Source organism: Epinephelus lanceolatus, chromosome 11 (assembly GCF_041903045.1).
Source record: "Epinephelus lanceolatus isolate andai-2023 chromosome 11, ASM4190304v1, whole genome shotgun sequence".
Taxonomy (NCBI): domain Eukaryota; kingdom Metazoa; phylum Chordata; class Actinopteri; order Perciformes; family Serranidae; genus Epinephelus; species Epinephelus lanceolatus.
The window spans coordinates 41,603,895-41,621,250 of NC_135744.1; the positions used below are offsets into that span (position 1 = coordinate 41,603,895).

Sequence of the window (17,356 nt, forward strand, 5' to 3'; positions counted from 1 at the left end):
CTATTTAAAGTCATTTTGAGGGATTTGTTTGTCATTTTTTTGTGTCTTTGTGATCGTTTGGCCTCATTTATAGTTATTTTGTGTAATTTTGTGTCCTTTTTGACAGCTTTGCTCCTCTCTGTGGGTGTTTCCCTCCTTTTTGCAGTCATTTTGTGTCTCTTTAAAGCAATTTTGTGTGTCTTAGTAGTTCCTTCGTGTCTCTTTGTGGTCTTTTTGAGTCTCTTCCTGGCTGGTGTGTGTTAAATTGAGTGGCATTTTGCAGGTGACACTCAGGGGCCTATGCCTGGTAGGCCCGTTCAGTAATCCATCCATGTCAACACATAAAGACTTGACCCAAGAGTTGGCAATGAAGCACACATATGACGACACAGTCTTCACTAAAACCATAATTTATTTACAGAAACACATTGAGAACACTTTCAGAATGAACAACACAGTCCATTCAGTTTTGATGAGATCAATCTATTTGGCAAATTGATTAAAAATCTAGCAAAAGTAGGTCCTACCTACTCAACAGAATAACTTCATTTTGTTCTTTAGACATCCATCAAAGAAACATTCAGACAGCTTTCTTTTTTGCGATCTTCGTCTTGATTCAGAATTCTGCGTTTCCTCTTTGTCCAGGGTTTAATCGTGCCTGAAGAGCCAGTGCTAAACACTGGTGTCAAAGAACCACATCACGAGCAACCTGATAATCAAGTCGTCAGATGTCCATTTTTTGGTCCATATGCTGAGCCACTGTGACAGCATGTTGGAAGTGGTCAGCCAGGGAGCTCTGAAGGAAGAAATGTCCGCAGACTGAAACAGCTGTTGGAGGAAAAATCACATCCTGACATTGCCTGCCTATTGTTGCTTCAGTATCAGTGCTGCGGCAGACAATTAGCAGCCCAACAGAGAGTGAGCGAACAATGCGGTTACTTGCTTCTTGAATGCACTGTGATTAAACCCTTATGTTTTTTTGATATCTCCTTTTGTATCAGAGGTTTAGGGAACCCAAACAGAAAGAAACACTCCACTAAAAAGCCCCTAACCCTGTAGGACACAAAGACAAACTATCTATGTACAAATTTACAGTATATACATGGAGAAATGACTCAGAGGATTTTGTCTTCCCCTTTTTTCCCATGCATGCTTCCCCCATATGTTCTGTTAAACCCCCTGGGGTTGGGTACGGGAGCGACTTAGCGAACATTTGTTCTCAGAGGACCTTCAGATACAGCCACAGTTTGGGGTCCTGGAGAGCCCAAAAAGAAAATAATGGCTTCCTCTAGAAGACTGCGATACACATGAAAAGGCTCAATCTGCTGAAGCACATTATAAGAGAGAATAATTTCAGTCAATTGACTCAGACATTGTGCATATCAGTGCGGAGCAGATATACTGTATGTCACAGAAATCAGGTCTTCCTATTGCTGTCCTATTAAACACACAGTTATACAATACATTCAGCCAGCATGTTTCAGTAATGGGCTACATGTACTGTAGGTAAAGCTACAGTGAAACCCAGAGTGAGCGATAGTTTGGGTCTTGTTTGCATGTTGCGTACGTCTTCTATGATTTGGTGGAAAATGTCGACATAATGTTAAAAGCAATACACACATCATTAAAAAGCAGTACAAACTGTGTGTAGTATCATGAGGTTATTAGGGAGAGAAACGTACTGTAGATGCACATCATAAGTCAATCTTTCAAAGAACAATATCATGTGGGTCCTGTCGCATGTTTCTGAAAATTGTGTGTCATTACATGTTGGAATTTATTCATTATTTCTAGCTCTGCAGATGTTTTGGCCCCAAGATCATTCCCAGTGTGTACCTTTGTCATTACCATTGGAACAAATCATCTAAAATAAAACTTAAAGCACATTATTGTCTTTAGATATACTTAAAGGAAGTGATAAGTTGGAATGAAAACAGGAATATCAGTTAAATCACCTCAAACAGGCCTATCGCAGTAATGGGATAAAATGTTGGGAGAGCCAGTACTCAAAAGGATATTGTGCTTTTTACATTTCTATAACTCTAATACTAAACAAACAAACTGGACGCTTTGTTTGATGTATTTGGACCATTGTTGGATTGTATGGCTTCATTCATCAAATGACTAATCACAGTAACGCTGCCACAAAAGCAAAATCAGAACCCTCCATGACCTGAGCTCTCAACCCTGACTGACCTCTGCGCTGCTTTCAAGCTTAAATTACTGTGAAAACGTTTTAATGTATTAATTCTAAATTGTTGTAAAAGGCTACTGCTCCTAAAGTGAGTGCTCCATTATACCCGAGATGAATAGTCGAGCGGTAATAGCTTCCACCCTTGGGATGCTCATGACAGAATCTCTCCCATGTTTCTACAAAGCACAAAGATCAGTACAAATACATACAGTACATGAAGTACAGCGGTATCACACATGATACTGTGATCGTTTCTGTACACACATCCATAGTCCCTCTTGTCAGGCGATTGCTGTCCTCTAAACCTCGGTATGCATGTTTTGCTTTCTGCTGAACAAATACAATACGGACAGTTGCCTCATCTACAGTAAAGATTATTTTAGTATAGAAATGATTTCCAGAAAGTGTGAATCCCCTTGTCGCTGGTGCTGGATTTCATACTGAGCGTGGCACGAATGATGGTGGTTGGACGTTGCATGTTCAGCTTTTCCCCTACACATCTCTGTATGTGTAGGGTATTCTCTGAAAAACGTTGAGCGAGAAAATATCACTTTCCATTCTGGGACATCAGTAAAAAAAAAAAAAAAAAGAAAGAAAAATCAGCCTAGCCCATCTTCTTCTGACGATCCAGGAATTTTTGTCTTCTATCAGGAGGAATCTCCTCTAAAGAGATACCATGATTGCTCCCCCTGTAATAGGAAATACAGTTATTATGCAGTGTGACTCGGACACATCACATTCATACCGTGCTGTGCTACGGTTAAAAAGTAGTGCAAAGATTAAATCACACGTATGTGGAGTAACCAAAATGTTCTCTTACCCTTGAAGGTCTGGAGGAATAGGCAGTGCCTTGTTGAAATCCTCTCTTCCTACCAACCAGTATGTGTTCTCAATCCCTTTTCCCTAAAAATAAATCATCATCAGCGTTCATTAGCTATCACCACCAGATCAGTGCTGCAGTGGCTACACTGCATATCTTCTGTGTATATTATGAACGTGTTTTTAATTTATTTTACCTTTAACTCTGTCATGCCTCGGACATCAATTTTGTATCCCAGCTTCAAGCTGTTCAGGACATCAACTGTGCTTTGGTTGACATGGATTCTGTAAGCTGTGATAGAAAACACAGAAAAATCTAAAATATTTGCACACTGCAACTTCTTTAATGTCAGTAGCTACATGTAAAATCTCCAGTCCCCCTGGAACTTTTTAAGAGTACAGAATTTTCCTTACAAATATTTAAGCAAACTTGTTTGAATTATCTTTATTCTATAAGTTCTGTGCACGAAAACACAGGACAAACTGTGTCCCGTATTGATTCAGTAAGGGACAGTGCTTTTATTTCCAATACAGGCCGATCACATATGATGCTTGATGAGAAGTGTTTTCAGTTAGATTGGTTTTCTACTTTCGATGACGAGCAGGACACATCTGCCTCATCCAGAGAGAGTCACACGGGATTCAGTGTCTGTCCGATGGTCTGAAGGGGAAACGACCATATCAGCAGAGCAACATCTTAACGCACAGCAGACTTCAGGAGAGGGTCGATTTTTTTTTTAAACATTCAGGACTTTATTCCCGTTAAATTACCAGTTTACTTTCTTAATTCTTAATTATCATCACAACACTTTTCTCAAAATATTAAAACTTTATTCTGGACCTCTCAGAGACCACAGATATGTAGGATATGTACTGAATGTGCGTAAAGTTTTGAACATGAACAGAAATATTGCTGAAACACGCATGAGCTAAAGTCCAGGGGTTTATAAATTGATCAAAATGAATTTATGCGTCATTGATGTGATTAGATGCACACCTAAAGATGCTACTTCTCCAAACAATAGACACAAAGGAGGATTGAAAGGTAAACTATGCCTACATGTGTGCCGACTCAGCAGGGTTAACATTAAATGACAAAAGCTGATCTACACGAGAACAAACGTGATTTTTATTTATATTAGATATTATACCCTATTTATATTATATTTATATTTGGAATTATCACTTATTGCTCTGACTTTGCGATTTACTTCACATGTAAAAAGACATTTCCACCATAAATCAATGTTGAAATTGAACCTATGCCCTCGGATTGCATCTCAGAAAGTCAGACTGTTGTTTTGTTATTAAGCCACTTGGTGACAGTAGACTACACATTTATGCTTTGCTGCTCATTGCAAAAACACAATATAGTCAAGAAGAAGAAACATTCAGCTCCTCTACTTAAAACATTTAAGTTTTAAGTCTTACATTCAAAATTTGAACAAAAGTGAGTATTATCAGCACATTGTACTAAAAGTATTCCCTGTGCAGTAAAATGTGTTTTATTATCATATATGATGTTTTTGGATTAACATTGCTGCTGCATCAATATGTACGTTGCACTTTACTGCTGCAGATATGTAGGCTGTACTAATTTTAAACCCTTTAAATGCTACCTATAAGGGGACAGAGCGTTTGACGTTAGGGCCTGAAGGCTCTGGAACAATCTGCCCGAGGAAATCAGGTCAGCCGCGTCAGTGATCTCTTTTAAGTCTCTTCTTAAAACATACTTTTATTGGAGAGCCTTTCCTGATTCTTCTTGAGCTCTACTTTACTTTGAACTGTCTATTTACTCATTTTATACACACTGAATTTCTTTCTAAACCTGATGATTTTATGACCTGTATGTTTTATTTTGATGCCTGTGAAGCACTTTGAAATGCTGTTTTCTGAAAAGCGCTCTATAAACAAAGATTTTTATTATCATTGTTGGGTGGTTTAAACTGCAGCAATGAAGATATCCTTTAAGATCATCACAAGTTTTCAGCATTGCTGTCTTGTAAGAACCATTTATCTAAAAAAGTCCACTTTTCGTGATGTCAGAAAAACAGTCCTGATTTCAGCTTTGTGATGAAGCATTTTCCAGCTGATCCAAGAGAGATCCAAGATTTTATTCAGCTTAAGAAGGAGGGGAAATTTCTCAATTAATAAAGGAACACTTCATCCTTCAATTTATCAGAACAAAAATCACTTTTAAAATCACAAAATGTGATGTGTTTTCACAGGGAGAGTATGAAAACATGTAAAACTGTAATCTAAAAAGTAACTAAAGCTGTCATTTGTATGTTAGATGAAGTGGAGCAGAAGTATAGAGCTGCATAAAATGGAAATACTTCAGTAAAGTACGAGTATCTCAAATGTGTACTTAAATACAGTACTTGAGTAAATGTATTTAGTTATATTCCACCACTGTATTTCACTGTACTTCCTCTAAACAGTTTAAGTGTTAATAGTTTCATTTATGATAATGTGATCCTCTGGGAGCTCCTGTTTTATTTCAAAACATCAGTAAAGTGGACTTAGCATTTCATATTTCATACTTCATTTATACGCATGCAGAGGGCAGCTGAGGCAAACTTATCATTGATGTTGACATTTAAACTGAAACTTCAAATTGGCCTCTAAATCTGTTGATAGTCTTAAAGGATTAGTAAGGACTGCTCACTTAAAGCCCCATTTAGCCTCAGGCAGCAGGCACACTAGCTACACCTGTTCTCTCGTCCACCATGTCCATTTAAAAAAAAATATTTTAAAAGCTAAGAAAGAGGAGATCTGTCTGGCCTATTCAATGATGTATGAGACACTCACGCAACCCCGTGGACTCCATTCGAGATGCTGTGTTGACAGTGTCTCCAAACAGACAGTACCGAGGCATTGTGAGACCCACTACTCCCGCTACCACTGGGCCTGCAAACATAGCATGAAAGAACACACACACACACACACACACACACACACACACACACACACACAAGTCGGGTTGACAATGACGCTTCTCCTTCACAAGCAATCTCTTACATCATGTGTCAAATGAAACATTGTGGGATGTGACTTTGAAGAAGTTTTCAAAATGATTTTTGTCTCCCAAAACTATGACATCAAAGCACTTCTGTGTATATAAAGAAATTAATAGAATAGAAATTCAAAGTATGCAGTGTGTTAATTGGATGACAGTGCTCTAAGTGGATAGCGTTTCACTGTTCCAGGGATAAGTTCCAGACGAGGATAAAGGAGGTAAAAATACCTCCTTGCCTTAGCAGCTTGGGCTCCTGTATTCCACTGCAACACATTGACTATTACTCACTCTGGAATTTGGGTTCATTTCATGCCATATTACTCATTACACATGTATGTGACTCTTAAGGTAATCTCTCACGGTAAAGAACTTTCCACATGCAACGTTACTACTGGACATTATAATGATTAGAGCAGCACAGCACAGAAAGCACGAACATATTGCTCACCAGAGTGCAGGCCGATACGGATCCTGACCTTCAGTTCAGGCATGTGCCTCATCTTGAAGGTACCAATGCAGTGGAGGATGTCAAGAGACATGTTGGCCATCTCAGCTGCATGGCGGTTGCCGTTCCTAGAGGGGACTCCCGAGGCTACCATGTAGGCATCTCCGATAGTTTCCACCTAAATTACATAAAAATAGGAGTTCGGCACACACGCACATACACAGTGTTTCTCTCACTAGTTCAACACTGCTAAGTTTGAAAGAACTGGCCACCACCAAAATAAAAAGTTCTCTTGATAAACAGCAGATTTAACATGTTAAAATGAGGCGGGAAATGCTTTCCTAGAATCAGTGGAAATGTTTTAGCAACATTAACAATACAGAAAATTCAAATTCTTGTAAAAAACGTTCACAGAAAATACAGAAAACAAAAACAGACAAAATCTTAATGAAGTTTCGTTAAGAATAAAACAAAAAGTTATTTATAATATTTGAAAAATCTCCTTGGTGTATTACTACCAAAGCTGATTTATAAAGCCTACAAAAGATTGAGTGTCTGTTGCTTTACTTTAAATACTGAAAACTAATAAATAATACAAAAACCAGGTGCTCATCACTGTGTGCGCCTGCAACGCTCACCTTGTAGACATCATGCAGTCCAATGATAGCATCAAAGAGTGTGTAGAGGTCGTTGAGTAAATCGACCACCTCGATGGGCTCGCTGAGAGCTGAGATGGTGGTGAAGCCCACGATGTCACTGAAGTACAGCGTGGCCTCGCTGAAATGCTCGGGTTTGACAGGCTTGCCCGTCTTCAGCGCCTGGGCCACAGACCTGAAGGGGGAAGATGATGAGAGGACAATCTGAGGTGCTGAGGCAACAACAAGTCTTCTCACCAGAGACTGCTGTCTTACATGTTTCTTAGATTCAACTTTTTAACTTTTACAGACATTCAACCACAGTCAATTTCTAATCCCATGAATTAGATGATTTCAGGATTTCCTCCCAAATTATTATTGATCATTGCAAACAGGCACAGGGACACGTCTAAAATCACAACTGAAGAAACACAATGGCAGCATGGTGTGACTCTCTCCTCTCACTAGACAGGTGGTTGATAAAGGAAAACTCCCTCTACTTGGCAGATCAGTGATTTAAAATGCATTTATTTCTATTTGATCAAATTTGATTCAGAAAGATATGATTAAAGTGATGCCAACACTATGAAAAGCTCTGAGACAGAAGCATTTTTGGTGATCAGATGCACTATAAATCATAAAAAGAAACAAAACTGAGGCGGCTGTCGTGTTGCACATACTGAGACATATCATGCAACACTGTACATTTATATTCTTTGGACGCCGGGTGACAAATTGACCCATTACTGATATCTTGTTTTTAAACACCCTCTGATGGAAACAGACCGTGACTAATTTCAGTGATAGAACATGGTTACAAGAAAAACCCAAAAGCAGATTTCAGTGATGAAGATTGATTGTCTGATCACATCCACATCACTGGTTGTCGCACCAAATATTCCCACAGTTAAATGCATCAAAACTAAAGCCATATTTTGGCAGAAATTTTTGAGACATGACAAACAAAAGAAAGATGTTAATGAAAAATAAACAAATGCGTGTCATTTTTTATAATAATTCGACTTTTTAACTTTGTTTTCCAGCTAATGAGACAACAACAACAAATGATTAGAATCTCACAATGTTTTCTGTTTTATCTTGATTCAGCTGCATTTTTGGTCTCCAAAGTTCGTGAGAAATATCAACTTCAATCTCTGCAGATGATCTCATACCAGTGTGTCAATGAGCAGCTATCCTGCTGGATGAGCACTGAATCCCTGCCAGCTTCAGCGAGGCTGTCTCTGACCTTTGACCTCACTAAGGAAGTAAAAGGAGCATCATTCAAGTATAATACTCAGACTGTGCTGATGCTCTACAGGCCTCCAGTGGCTATGACTTAGAGCATGACATCGCAGTTTCTGGACACTCACTTGGGCAACATCTGAGCCACCAGCCTGTCAGTCTTCTGTCTCTCCACCTCCAGCTCCTCCGTCCTCTCTCTGATCAGATCCTCCAAGTTGGAGGAGTACTGTTCCAACATGCGAAGCATAGAGTCGATGATGTTGGTCTTCTTCCCCTTAGTGATGCTCTTGAACTGTCACATGAAAAGGAGGGAAAAGGAATGTCATCTCCAACTTGCTACTTTCACTAAAACAACAACATTTTAGGTGGAGTAGATGTGAATCAACGTGTGTTTTCAGTGTATTTACTTGTTTGAAGACCTCCTCAAAGGTCGGCCTCTTCTCTGGCTCTTCGCTCCAGGCCTGTTTCAACACCTGTATCACCTCCAGCGGGGCCTCATCAACTGACATGACAGGCCGACACAAGGGAGGAGGCTCTCTGACCTTGCTGATAATCTCTGTCAACACAGTGAAGAACACACAGATGTTAGGCACACACAGATATGAACAAAAACAGACAACGTAAATGCAGTGCAATTGCCTCCAATGTGGTTTTTGCACAAACAATTTTGTCAAAGAAATATTAATGTCGTTGGTGATTAAACAAAGCAGGGGCGTCGACTCGACTCGACTCCAGCCTGCAGCCCTTTGCTGCATGTCGTTCCCTCTTACTCTCCTCCTTCACACTTAACTGTCCTTTCAGTTAAAGGCAAAATGCCCCCAAAAAATCTTTTTTGGGATTGGGCAGCATTTTCAACAACAATTCTAACACTTGTCATTTTCTTTTTAGCTCAGTGGGCACGATTATGTATAACGAGAGCAGAGGGCAACGATAAGTTATCTCCACAGGGTGAGAGCACAAAGGACAGGACGGACATTTTACGTAGCACCTTCACAAATTTGCCAAAAATATTTAAAATACAAGTAAATCTTTTGCACATTGCCCCATCACCTCCTACTACTTTACGTTTTTTTTTCATGTGACCATCCTTTGGGGTCACTAATTCCATATCACTCACCCTTGGGAGGCATGTCCAGCATGCAGAAAGGTGCAGAGCGAGCGATGACTTCCTGCCCGATGATGGAGAAACTGTAGACATCTCCGGCGAAAGTTCCCCTCCTTCTCAGACTGGTGCTTCTCAGCAGCTCAGGTGCTGTCCAAAGTAGATCTTCAATAAAAAGAAGATGCACGATGATAAATAAACAGTGAGTATTGATATGTGAGAGAAAACTCACTAATGCATATAACTCACCCTCTGGTTTTTCCCCGTCGGAGTCAATGCTCTGGGCAATCAAAATTTCATTGAATCCATAATCTGTCACCTTCAACACAAAGCGCCCGTCTACCACACAGTTACGGGATTTCAGCCGTCCGTGGACGATGTCGCGATTGTGCAGGTACTTCATTCCCTGAGAACAGTTTGACGAAAACTTGTGAGCGATGAGGAAACGTGGCAAGATGGGAAATGAAACATGTTGGTCATTTTGTCTCTCTTACCCGAATCAGATCCATTAAAAGGGAAGACTTGAACATCCAGTCAAGACGCACGTCCTCATTGTTGAGCAGGTCCTCCAAGCTGCCACGGGAGCAGTGCTCGGTCACAACACCAAAGATCCCAGAGTCGTAAAAAAGCCCCAGGAATAGATTGACGTTCTCGTGCCTCATGTCTCTGAGCTGATTGGGAAGACAATGGAGACATCAGGTAACTTCATGCTGCAAGAGGAACGTCATTCCATTTGATGCATTCTGTATTTTGTGTTTTTTGGCAACACTGGAATATCAATCAATTTAATGACTCACAGATTCACTTACCCTGATAAAGATATACTCAGCATTGCTGCTGATACCTGACACAGATCCAGTGGGGGATTTCTTCAACCACACCCAGTCACCCTGCGAATGTATAGAAAAAACGACAGTCTTTCTGAAACCAAAAACACCCAGAGGCGTGAGCAGCAAAATGATAAACAGGACTATATAACAGGAGTATTGCGGTATTGTGCCAGGCTAACCTCAAACACAGCAACATTGGAGCTGTCTGGTGAGGAGGCCAAGTAGCTGCGACCAGATACCGAGTGGTGAGGCGTCTTCATATCCAGCTGGCTTTTCAGGATACTTTCATCATTGAGCTTCTGCTCACACACACACAGTTCAAAGAGGACAGGTTAGTTGGAGTCTTTCAGAGGTAAACAGCTTTCATACATCACATACTTGCAAAGGTGAGGTAGGTCAGTATTGTCAGAGACTGAGCACAGAACTGACCCGTTTGCTGATTTGAGTGTTGATGAAGACCAGGTCGTCAAGGGTCAGGATTACCTTCGTTGATCCACCGTTACCACCTCCAAGGCTGAACCCAACCCTGCCCGTTCTCCTTTATGAAACAAAGAAGACAACCAAAAAACAACAAAAATGTTCTCAAAAGATCGCACAAGACCCCAGCATATGAAATCTTTCTTTGATATCCTGCTGTACATACTTGAAATTGACAAAAAGATAGAGTCCACATGCAAAGATTGCAACGAACAGAAGGAAGAGAAAGAAGAGAGTGACTGTATCCAGGCCTTTGGGAAGAGAAGAAAAACACAAAGACAGATAGTTTGAATACACTGAATTACTCAGCAACGCACCAGCTTGTATTAATTTCTTGTAATGACACTACTGGTGCACTCACCTCCACTACAGGCAAAGTTTGGGTTAAACCAGCAGCCTGAGTCGGTGTAGGGCGTGCTGCCTGCGAAATGGATCGAACGACCGAGGTATTTTAAACCCCCGATTCCGCCATATATATGAGCAGCTTCCAGAACATGGGTGGAGTAGAGAGAGCTGCCCATGCCACTGTAGTCCAGCACTACATAGCGAGCTAGCATGCCTTCACCGTTCCTGCCAGACCTCAGGTGCTGATTGAAGCCTTCGAATTCAAAGCTGCCCTTGCTGTTACCCAGGATCTGACCAGTTACCCAGCGGCCTCCTTTGGCACGGGCCTGCTCAGCAGCCATAGCTATGTAGTATATCATGTTGTAGATGGAGCCAAAAAATGGGGAAACCTAGCAGAGAAGACAGTGATGTGATCATTTTGATTTAATTAAAATGTTTGTCTAAGTGCTTTTGTTTCCCCATCCTTTAGATGTGTCTCATCTTCCTGTTGACTGTTATAATTTTCTAATATTACAATATACAATAAAGACACTCACCTGCTCTGGTGGGGTGCTGCTGCGGATTTCAAAGCTGTCTTGAGCGTCTCTGAAGGCCTCATAGAAATTGCGTTCTCCAGAGTCCATAGTGATGGTGAGGACCCCATCATAGGCTTTCCGCAGCTTGGTGTCATTGCCTAGCATATAGTATGGTGCATCTTTGTAGGGCAGCGCATAGAGGAGGGCGTCGTAGGGGATGAATACATAGCCACGGTCAATCATTCGCATGGCCAAGGCTGTTGTCAGAAGCCGGTACTGGGCTTCGCCACCAATCAGGACAGAGGGCATGCACATGATGACCACTATGGTGAGAGGAGGGATTAAAAACGGGTTTATTTACATGATTCGTGTGAAAGAAAACTGTGTGGAGGTTATAATACATGAATTGGTCTTATTTCAGTCATCTTTACATCTACAACTCACCTCTGACCCGGTCTGCTTCCCGCACTTTTGTCAGTGCCCTGTTAGGTCCGTCCTTGTCCGACTCCATAGTGACCACAGGGTTGACAGGCAGGCCGAGGGCTCTCAGTGATGAGGCCAGTTCCTGTCCTGTGGCTTCCCACACATCTGTCTCCTCTGAGATTATGGCCACATGGGCCCAACTAAAGTACTGCAACACGGTGAAGAGTACACGGGAGGACAGTGGCAGCGGTCGCAGGAAGGTGGAATACATCCCTCCTTTATCCATGTTGGGTTTGAGGCAGCCCCAGGAAAGGATCCCAGCATCCCACTCTTTTGCATACAAAGCAGCTGAGGAACAGTAGCCTGGGTTGGCGGGGCCCAGGAAAGCAGCACCATAACCTTCCAGCTCAGCAAAGCGAGCTAGGGCGCGGGATGACTTGCAGTCCTCATTGATCAGCGTGTAGTCATACCAGTAGCCTTTGTTGAGGTAGGGGTTCTTGTTTATGCGAGCAGTGGCCAGGCGGGCTGCCAAATCAGGGAGGGCTTTGGAGTATAATAGGTCACACGTCCAGGGTCCAACCAGGGCCACCTTAAAAGTGGTCGCCCAGGCTTGACAGGGCAGAATTGTGAGCATGAGAAAGGGCAGAAGTAGCCAGTTCCCACAGCTCCTGAAGCGTTGCACAGGGAATGATGGCAACTGTGGTTTTGATGATGAAGCTGCTAATGATTTAAACAGACTATATCCACTGCAACTATTTGCAGCCACTGTCCGCACATGTCCTTTCCTCTTCACTTTTATTGAGTCGTGCTGCCATCGCGGGTGGTAGGACAGGTTGTGCAGAAAGCGAGGGTCTCTGTGACTTGCCATTTTCCTCACACAGCTATTCTGATGCTTTAGACACAGAAGGAGAGTGGGGAGTTTATGATGAGTCGTGTGACAGTGAGTGTGTCTCTGTGGATAGGACGTCTCCCTTGGCACTCAGCAGGCCTTTAGTCCAAAAATGGACAGGCGGTGAGAAGACCCCAAGCCATCACTGCCTCCGAAGAATAAGAAGAAAAACAAACTGCAATTAGTAAATGTATAGCTTGATAGTTCAGTGTGATCTGTTTTTGCTTCCTAAGTTCTAGGATACAAGCAAGGATACCTAAGGGCTCACCAGGTTACGGACAGGATCCCTGACCTGAACATGCATCTTGTTGAGCTGTTTTGTTTAACAGAATGTGATGTTGAATCTTATCAGCATCCACCTGTCTCACCGAGGACATGGTGCCCGAAGTGCCAGCACTGTTCTTCGAAGAATTAATGCCATGTGTGTGGCAAGCTGATTAGCTCAGCGGGGGCCACAGAGTTTAAAAAAATCAAGTGCCAGGTAACGTGGCGCTAAATCTGGCCTTGATGTCTCCATTTGGTCTTGGTATCTCCTTTCCCCTTAAAGTCAATCTTCTGAGTTTGCCTTCCATTTCAGGACAGTTTGTCTTCAACTCCAGTCACCCCTAAGATTCCTGAAACCAGCGTCTAAATCTGTACTTGCTCAGGAGCTCAGGATTAAAATGACAGTATGATGGAGCTTACACTGCCATTTCAGGTTACATTAATTATTAATTATCAAACATTAACTAAATTTAGAGACTTTATTACTGAGAGTAAATTCACATTGTATTTATTGCATGCTAATAAATGCTAACTAATCTGTATTCTGAGCTGGACTGACTTTAAAAATGATTAAGACCAGGCTGCTGTAACTAAGCAAAGCAGAGGATTTGCTTTGCGTACTGTCACCACACAACTCCATGATTGGACATCGTCATGATCGACTGTAACCCTGGCAATAATGTTTTGAAATCCTACTGTTAAGTACTGTTTATAACTAATAAGGAAACCCAGCCAATACTGTACTCTGTGCTCAGAAACTAAAAATGGCTGCCCATGACAAAAGCATTGACATTTATAGCTGAGCCAAAGGCCTGACCAACCCACTAATGGCTACACCTACTACAGCTTCCTGTTTAAGTTAAAAAAAAACAACATAAAAATCTTTCACCTATATAATTCTGGTTAATGGAGGCAATTAAAAATATATGTGTACTTTTAAAATACTGAAAGAATTACCTCTAGTGAAGCGAAAGAGGAGGACAAAATTTTTTGACAATCTTTCGTGGCCTGACTGATGCTGGATTTTATAGGCCGATATCAATATTTGTGAATTTGAGGAAAGGGATATTTTTTTAATGAACACATACGTAGTGAAAACAAACAGTAAAGATGAACTTGTCAGTGCTCTTTGGTGGACAAACCATGTCTTGAGCCAAAGACTTGCACCCCCAAGGTTTACCAAGCAGCAGAGGAGATATTATCTGACAGTGGGCATCAAACTTTTCAATTCATCCCCACTCTGTCGCAGTATGGACATCAGATGACTGTGAGTGTGCTGAGTCCCTCTGGACTCAATTACTCTAACTGGATTCACAATTTACACTCTTTGTAATTCTGGGAAAGTGCAGTACATCTACTGTTCATGTAACTCATACTCACATCATTTTGTACACCTTACTGTAACTTGCATCCATCAATCCAATGGCGACACTTTTTCTAAATGATCCCAAACTCCTTTTAAAAAGCACAAAATGCCACATGGCCTCATTTGATTCTTTGCCTTCAAGCTGAAATGCAGCAAGCAAGCAGTGACCAGCAAGCCTTCTAAAGGGGCTAATGCTGACATTGGCTTATCGGTTCTTAATAGGTTAAGAGGCGCACTGACTAATATGCTAGCCCTGTTCTCAAGTGCTGCTTTAAATAAAAACTAGGTCAAATTATGTTAATCTAAAATTCAAAATGCTGTATGAAGCAACTTTTAAAACAAATTTATTAAGAAAGTGGACGAGCTGTGGTTCTCCAACAGTCGCACCTTTACAGGACGAGCTTTGCTGCAAACAGATTTGAACAAGGCTACAACGACACTGTATGATGGATGAATTATTTACATTAAAAACTACACCTATATTACCCTTGATAGTACAAGACAATTAAATTAAAGTTTAAATGAGAGACAGTTCTGACCTGGAGCAGTTCGTCTACATACTGTAGGAGCCATGTCGGTGTTGGTGGCTGTCATTGAATGGCACCATCCAGACTCCAGGGGGATTAGGTACACAGAAGTAGACAGCAGGAGCAGTTATCTTTGTCCTTTTATTGGGAAAAAATATCATATGTAATCCAAATAGCGTGAAAAATACAAAATAAACTTAATTATCTCCTCTTGTATCCATGTTCCTTAAAGACGGTACTGAAAATGAAAAATCTCCTCATTTCCAGTCGTTAGCGTTGTCTCTTGCTCTCCCTGTTTGGGACTAGGACCCACCCCAAACCACATAGCAAAGGCCAGTGCGTGAGAAGAAACGCAATCCTGATCCAGCGTCTGGATTGGTAAAAAATAGATTGGCAGAGAGATGTGGAGTGGTAACAGGTAAAAGAAAGGGAAGAGTGGGAAGGACTGGCGAGCTTTGACTTCTCAGCCCTCTTTAGCTTTTAATCCACAGAAGTGTGGGAAGAGTGTGTGTGGGGGGAGGGATGGAGGACAAGAGAAAGAAGGTGAAAGTAGAGGTATATTCACTCTCTATCATTTACACAATGTGTAAACATAGGTTCTGATGTAGCTTTAAAATATCCTCAAACCTTGGGCATCGTATCACTGATTTGATTGATGGATTTAATGGCTACAGTCACAACTTGGAAGAATTGTGCTGAAAATGGCGGCTAGTGGTTCTGATTTATTGTCCCACCTTCTACCTCCACTTGTCTGAAATCAAGGGGATGAGGCACATTGTTATTAAACGAAAAAATAAGTTCCTCAGATCACAAACCTGCTGTCTTATTTGTTGGTAAAACCATAAAAAAAGGATATGATCTAGAGGAACTTGTCGTTCACTTGCTTTTGTGAGGGTCGAAGTTTATGGGACTTTTTGTGCCAGAATAGAGACACTCCAAAATCCATGAACTTTACCTTGAAGGAAAGAAATGTTCACTTTCAACCCTTATTACTGTTGTTCTCTCACTGTTCATCATGTATAATGCACTGCGAGGAACTCCATACTTTAACTCTTAAAGCAAAGAAAATAAAAAAAGCAACAAAAAAAAAAGGAAAACCTTTGCAATGTTAATATAATAATTGCAAACGTATCACTGATGGCTACCTTAAATTACAGAATCGCATGTAATCACCTGGGCTTGAAATTGGTGCAGTGATTAAGGCACCTGCAACTGTAGCCTCACATAACCCTGCTGCTCCATTTCAAATCCCTCTGAGACCTCTGCTCATGCACTGCTGCTCACCTCGTCTTACTGCTGTAGCTTAAGTTGCTAACGGACGACAGAAAATTGTGCTCGGGTCAATCTCTCCGCAGACACCAGTGATGGATCTCATAATTTAGGAATTAAAGCTTGGATTGTTTTTTCTCAATAACGTGGATGTCAACACGGGTAAAATACCAGAGAATGTTTAAAAAACGATTTTATTAGATTGGTCAATTAGCCTAAGTCAGGGTTAGGGATGTCAACAGTTAACCGTCAACCCATAAACTACCAAGGATATTTTTGACCAGTTACAAAATTGCAGGTGTGGAAGGCATGTTTCTTTAAAAACTGTCAAACTTACACCATTTATCATGGCCAGAAACTGTGCAAACCAAAATAATCCCAAGTTTACTTCTCTGGTTTCTGCCTTTGAGAGAGAAGCTCATGTTCACAGATACTGATTGAACTTTACTAAGCCTCGGAAACAACATATTGGAATTCTTAATTTAGGTGCCGTTCCCCTTCAACGCAGCAAAGCTGTTTGTCAGCAAAGCCAACAGAAAATAAAAATTAAAGCCGAGACAATTACATCACAAAATACCATTGAAATATGGCGCTAAACTTCACTGATTCAATGGAGCATCGTATTACAAAGACGTGCCTCTTCTATTTTGCGTCATTTTGCTTCTTTTTTTTTTTTTTTTTTGTCATAAAAATTCACCAGTTAGATACCGGTTAATGGGTGTCAGGCTATCAAAAGCAAAATCAACCAATAGGGACTTCCCTCAGCAGGATGTCCTTCATGCTCCTGCTGGCATCTTCGTAGCCTCCCTCGCTTCCTGACGTTTGGCTTTACATTCTGGACAAGATAACAGCCACAGAGCAAAGGTCAAAGGGAGTATCTTACATACGGGGAGCAATGCTAATAAAGGCATAAGAAATCTGTGTGAGCAGGAGCCGAGAGCTGAAAATATCTTGTGGTAAGCTACTGAAAGCCTGCTGTTGCTCTTTTGACCTGGCACCATGTACAGTTCACTACA

The 17,356-nt window shown here is 41.2% G+C and overlaps 1 protein-coding gene across 1 annotated transcript; it reads right to left on the reverse strand.

Annotated features, from left to right (window-relative positions):
- Positions 1-373: 373 nt before the first annotated feature.
- Positions 374-15,731, reverse strand: gucy2d (guanylate cyclase 2D, retinal). Its single transcript, XM_033611198.2, has 19 exons — positions 15,084-15,731; positions 12,047-13,059; positions 11,624-11,925; positions 11,104-11,476; positions 10,909-10,993; positions 10,695-10,803; positions 10,445-10,564; positions 10,245-10,325; positions 9,930-10,106; positions 9,685-9,841; positions 9,451-9,600; positions 8,741-8,889; positions 8,462-8,625; positions 7,095-7,287; positions 6,460-6,634; positions 5,804-5,902; positions 3,190-3,284; positions 2,994-3,076; positions 374-2,862 (listed from the first exon to the last, which is right to left on the reverse strand). The coding sequence occupies exons 2-19, from the start codon at positions 12,891-12,893 to the stop codon at positions 2,778-2,780; spliced, it is 3,444 nt and encodes a 1,147-aa protein (XP_033467089.2). The 5' UTR covers positions 12,894-13,059; positions 15,084-15,731; the 3' UTR covers positions 374-2,777.
- Between the last annotated feature and the right edge of the window lie 1,625 nt (positions 15,732-17,356).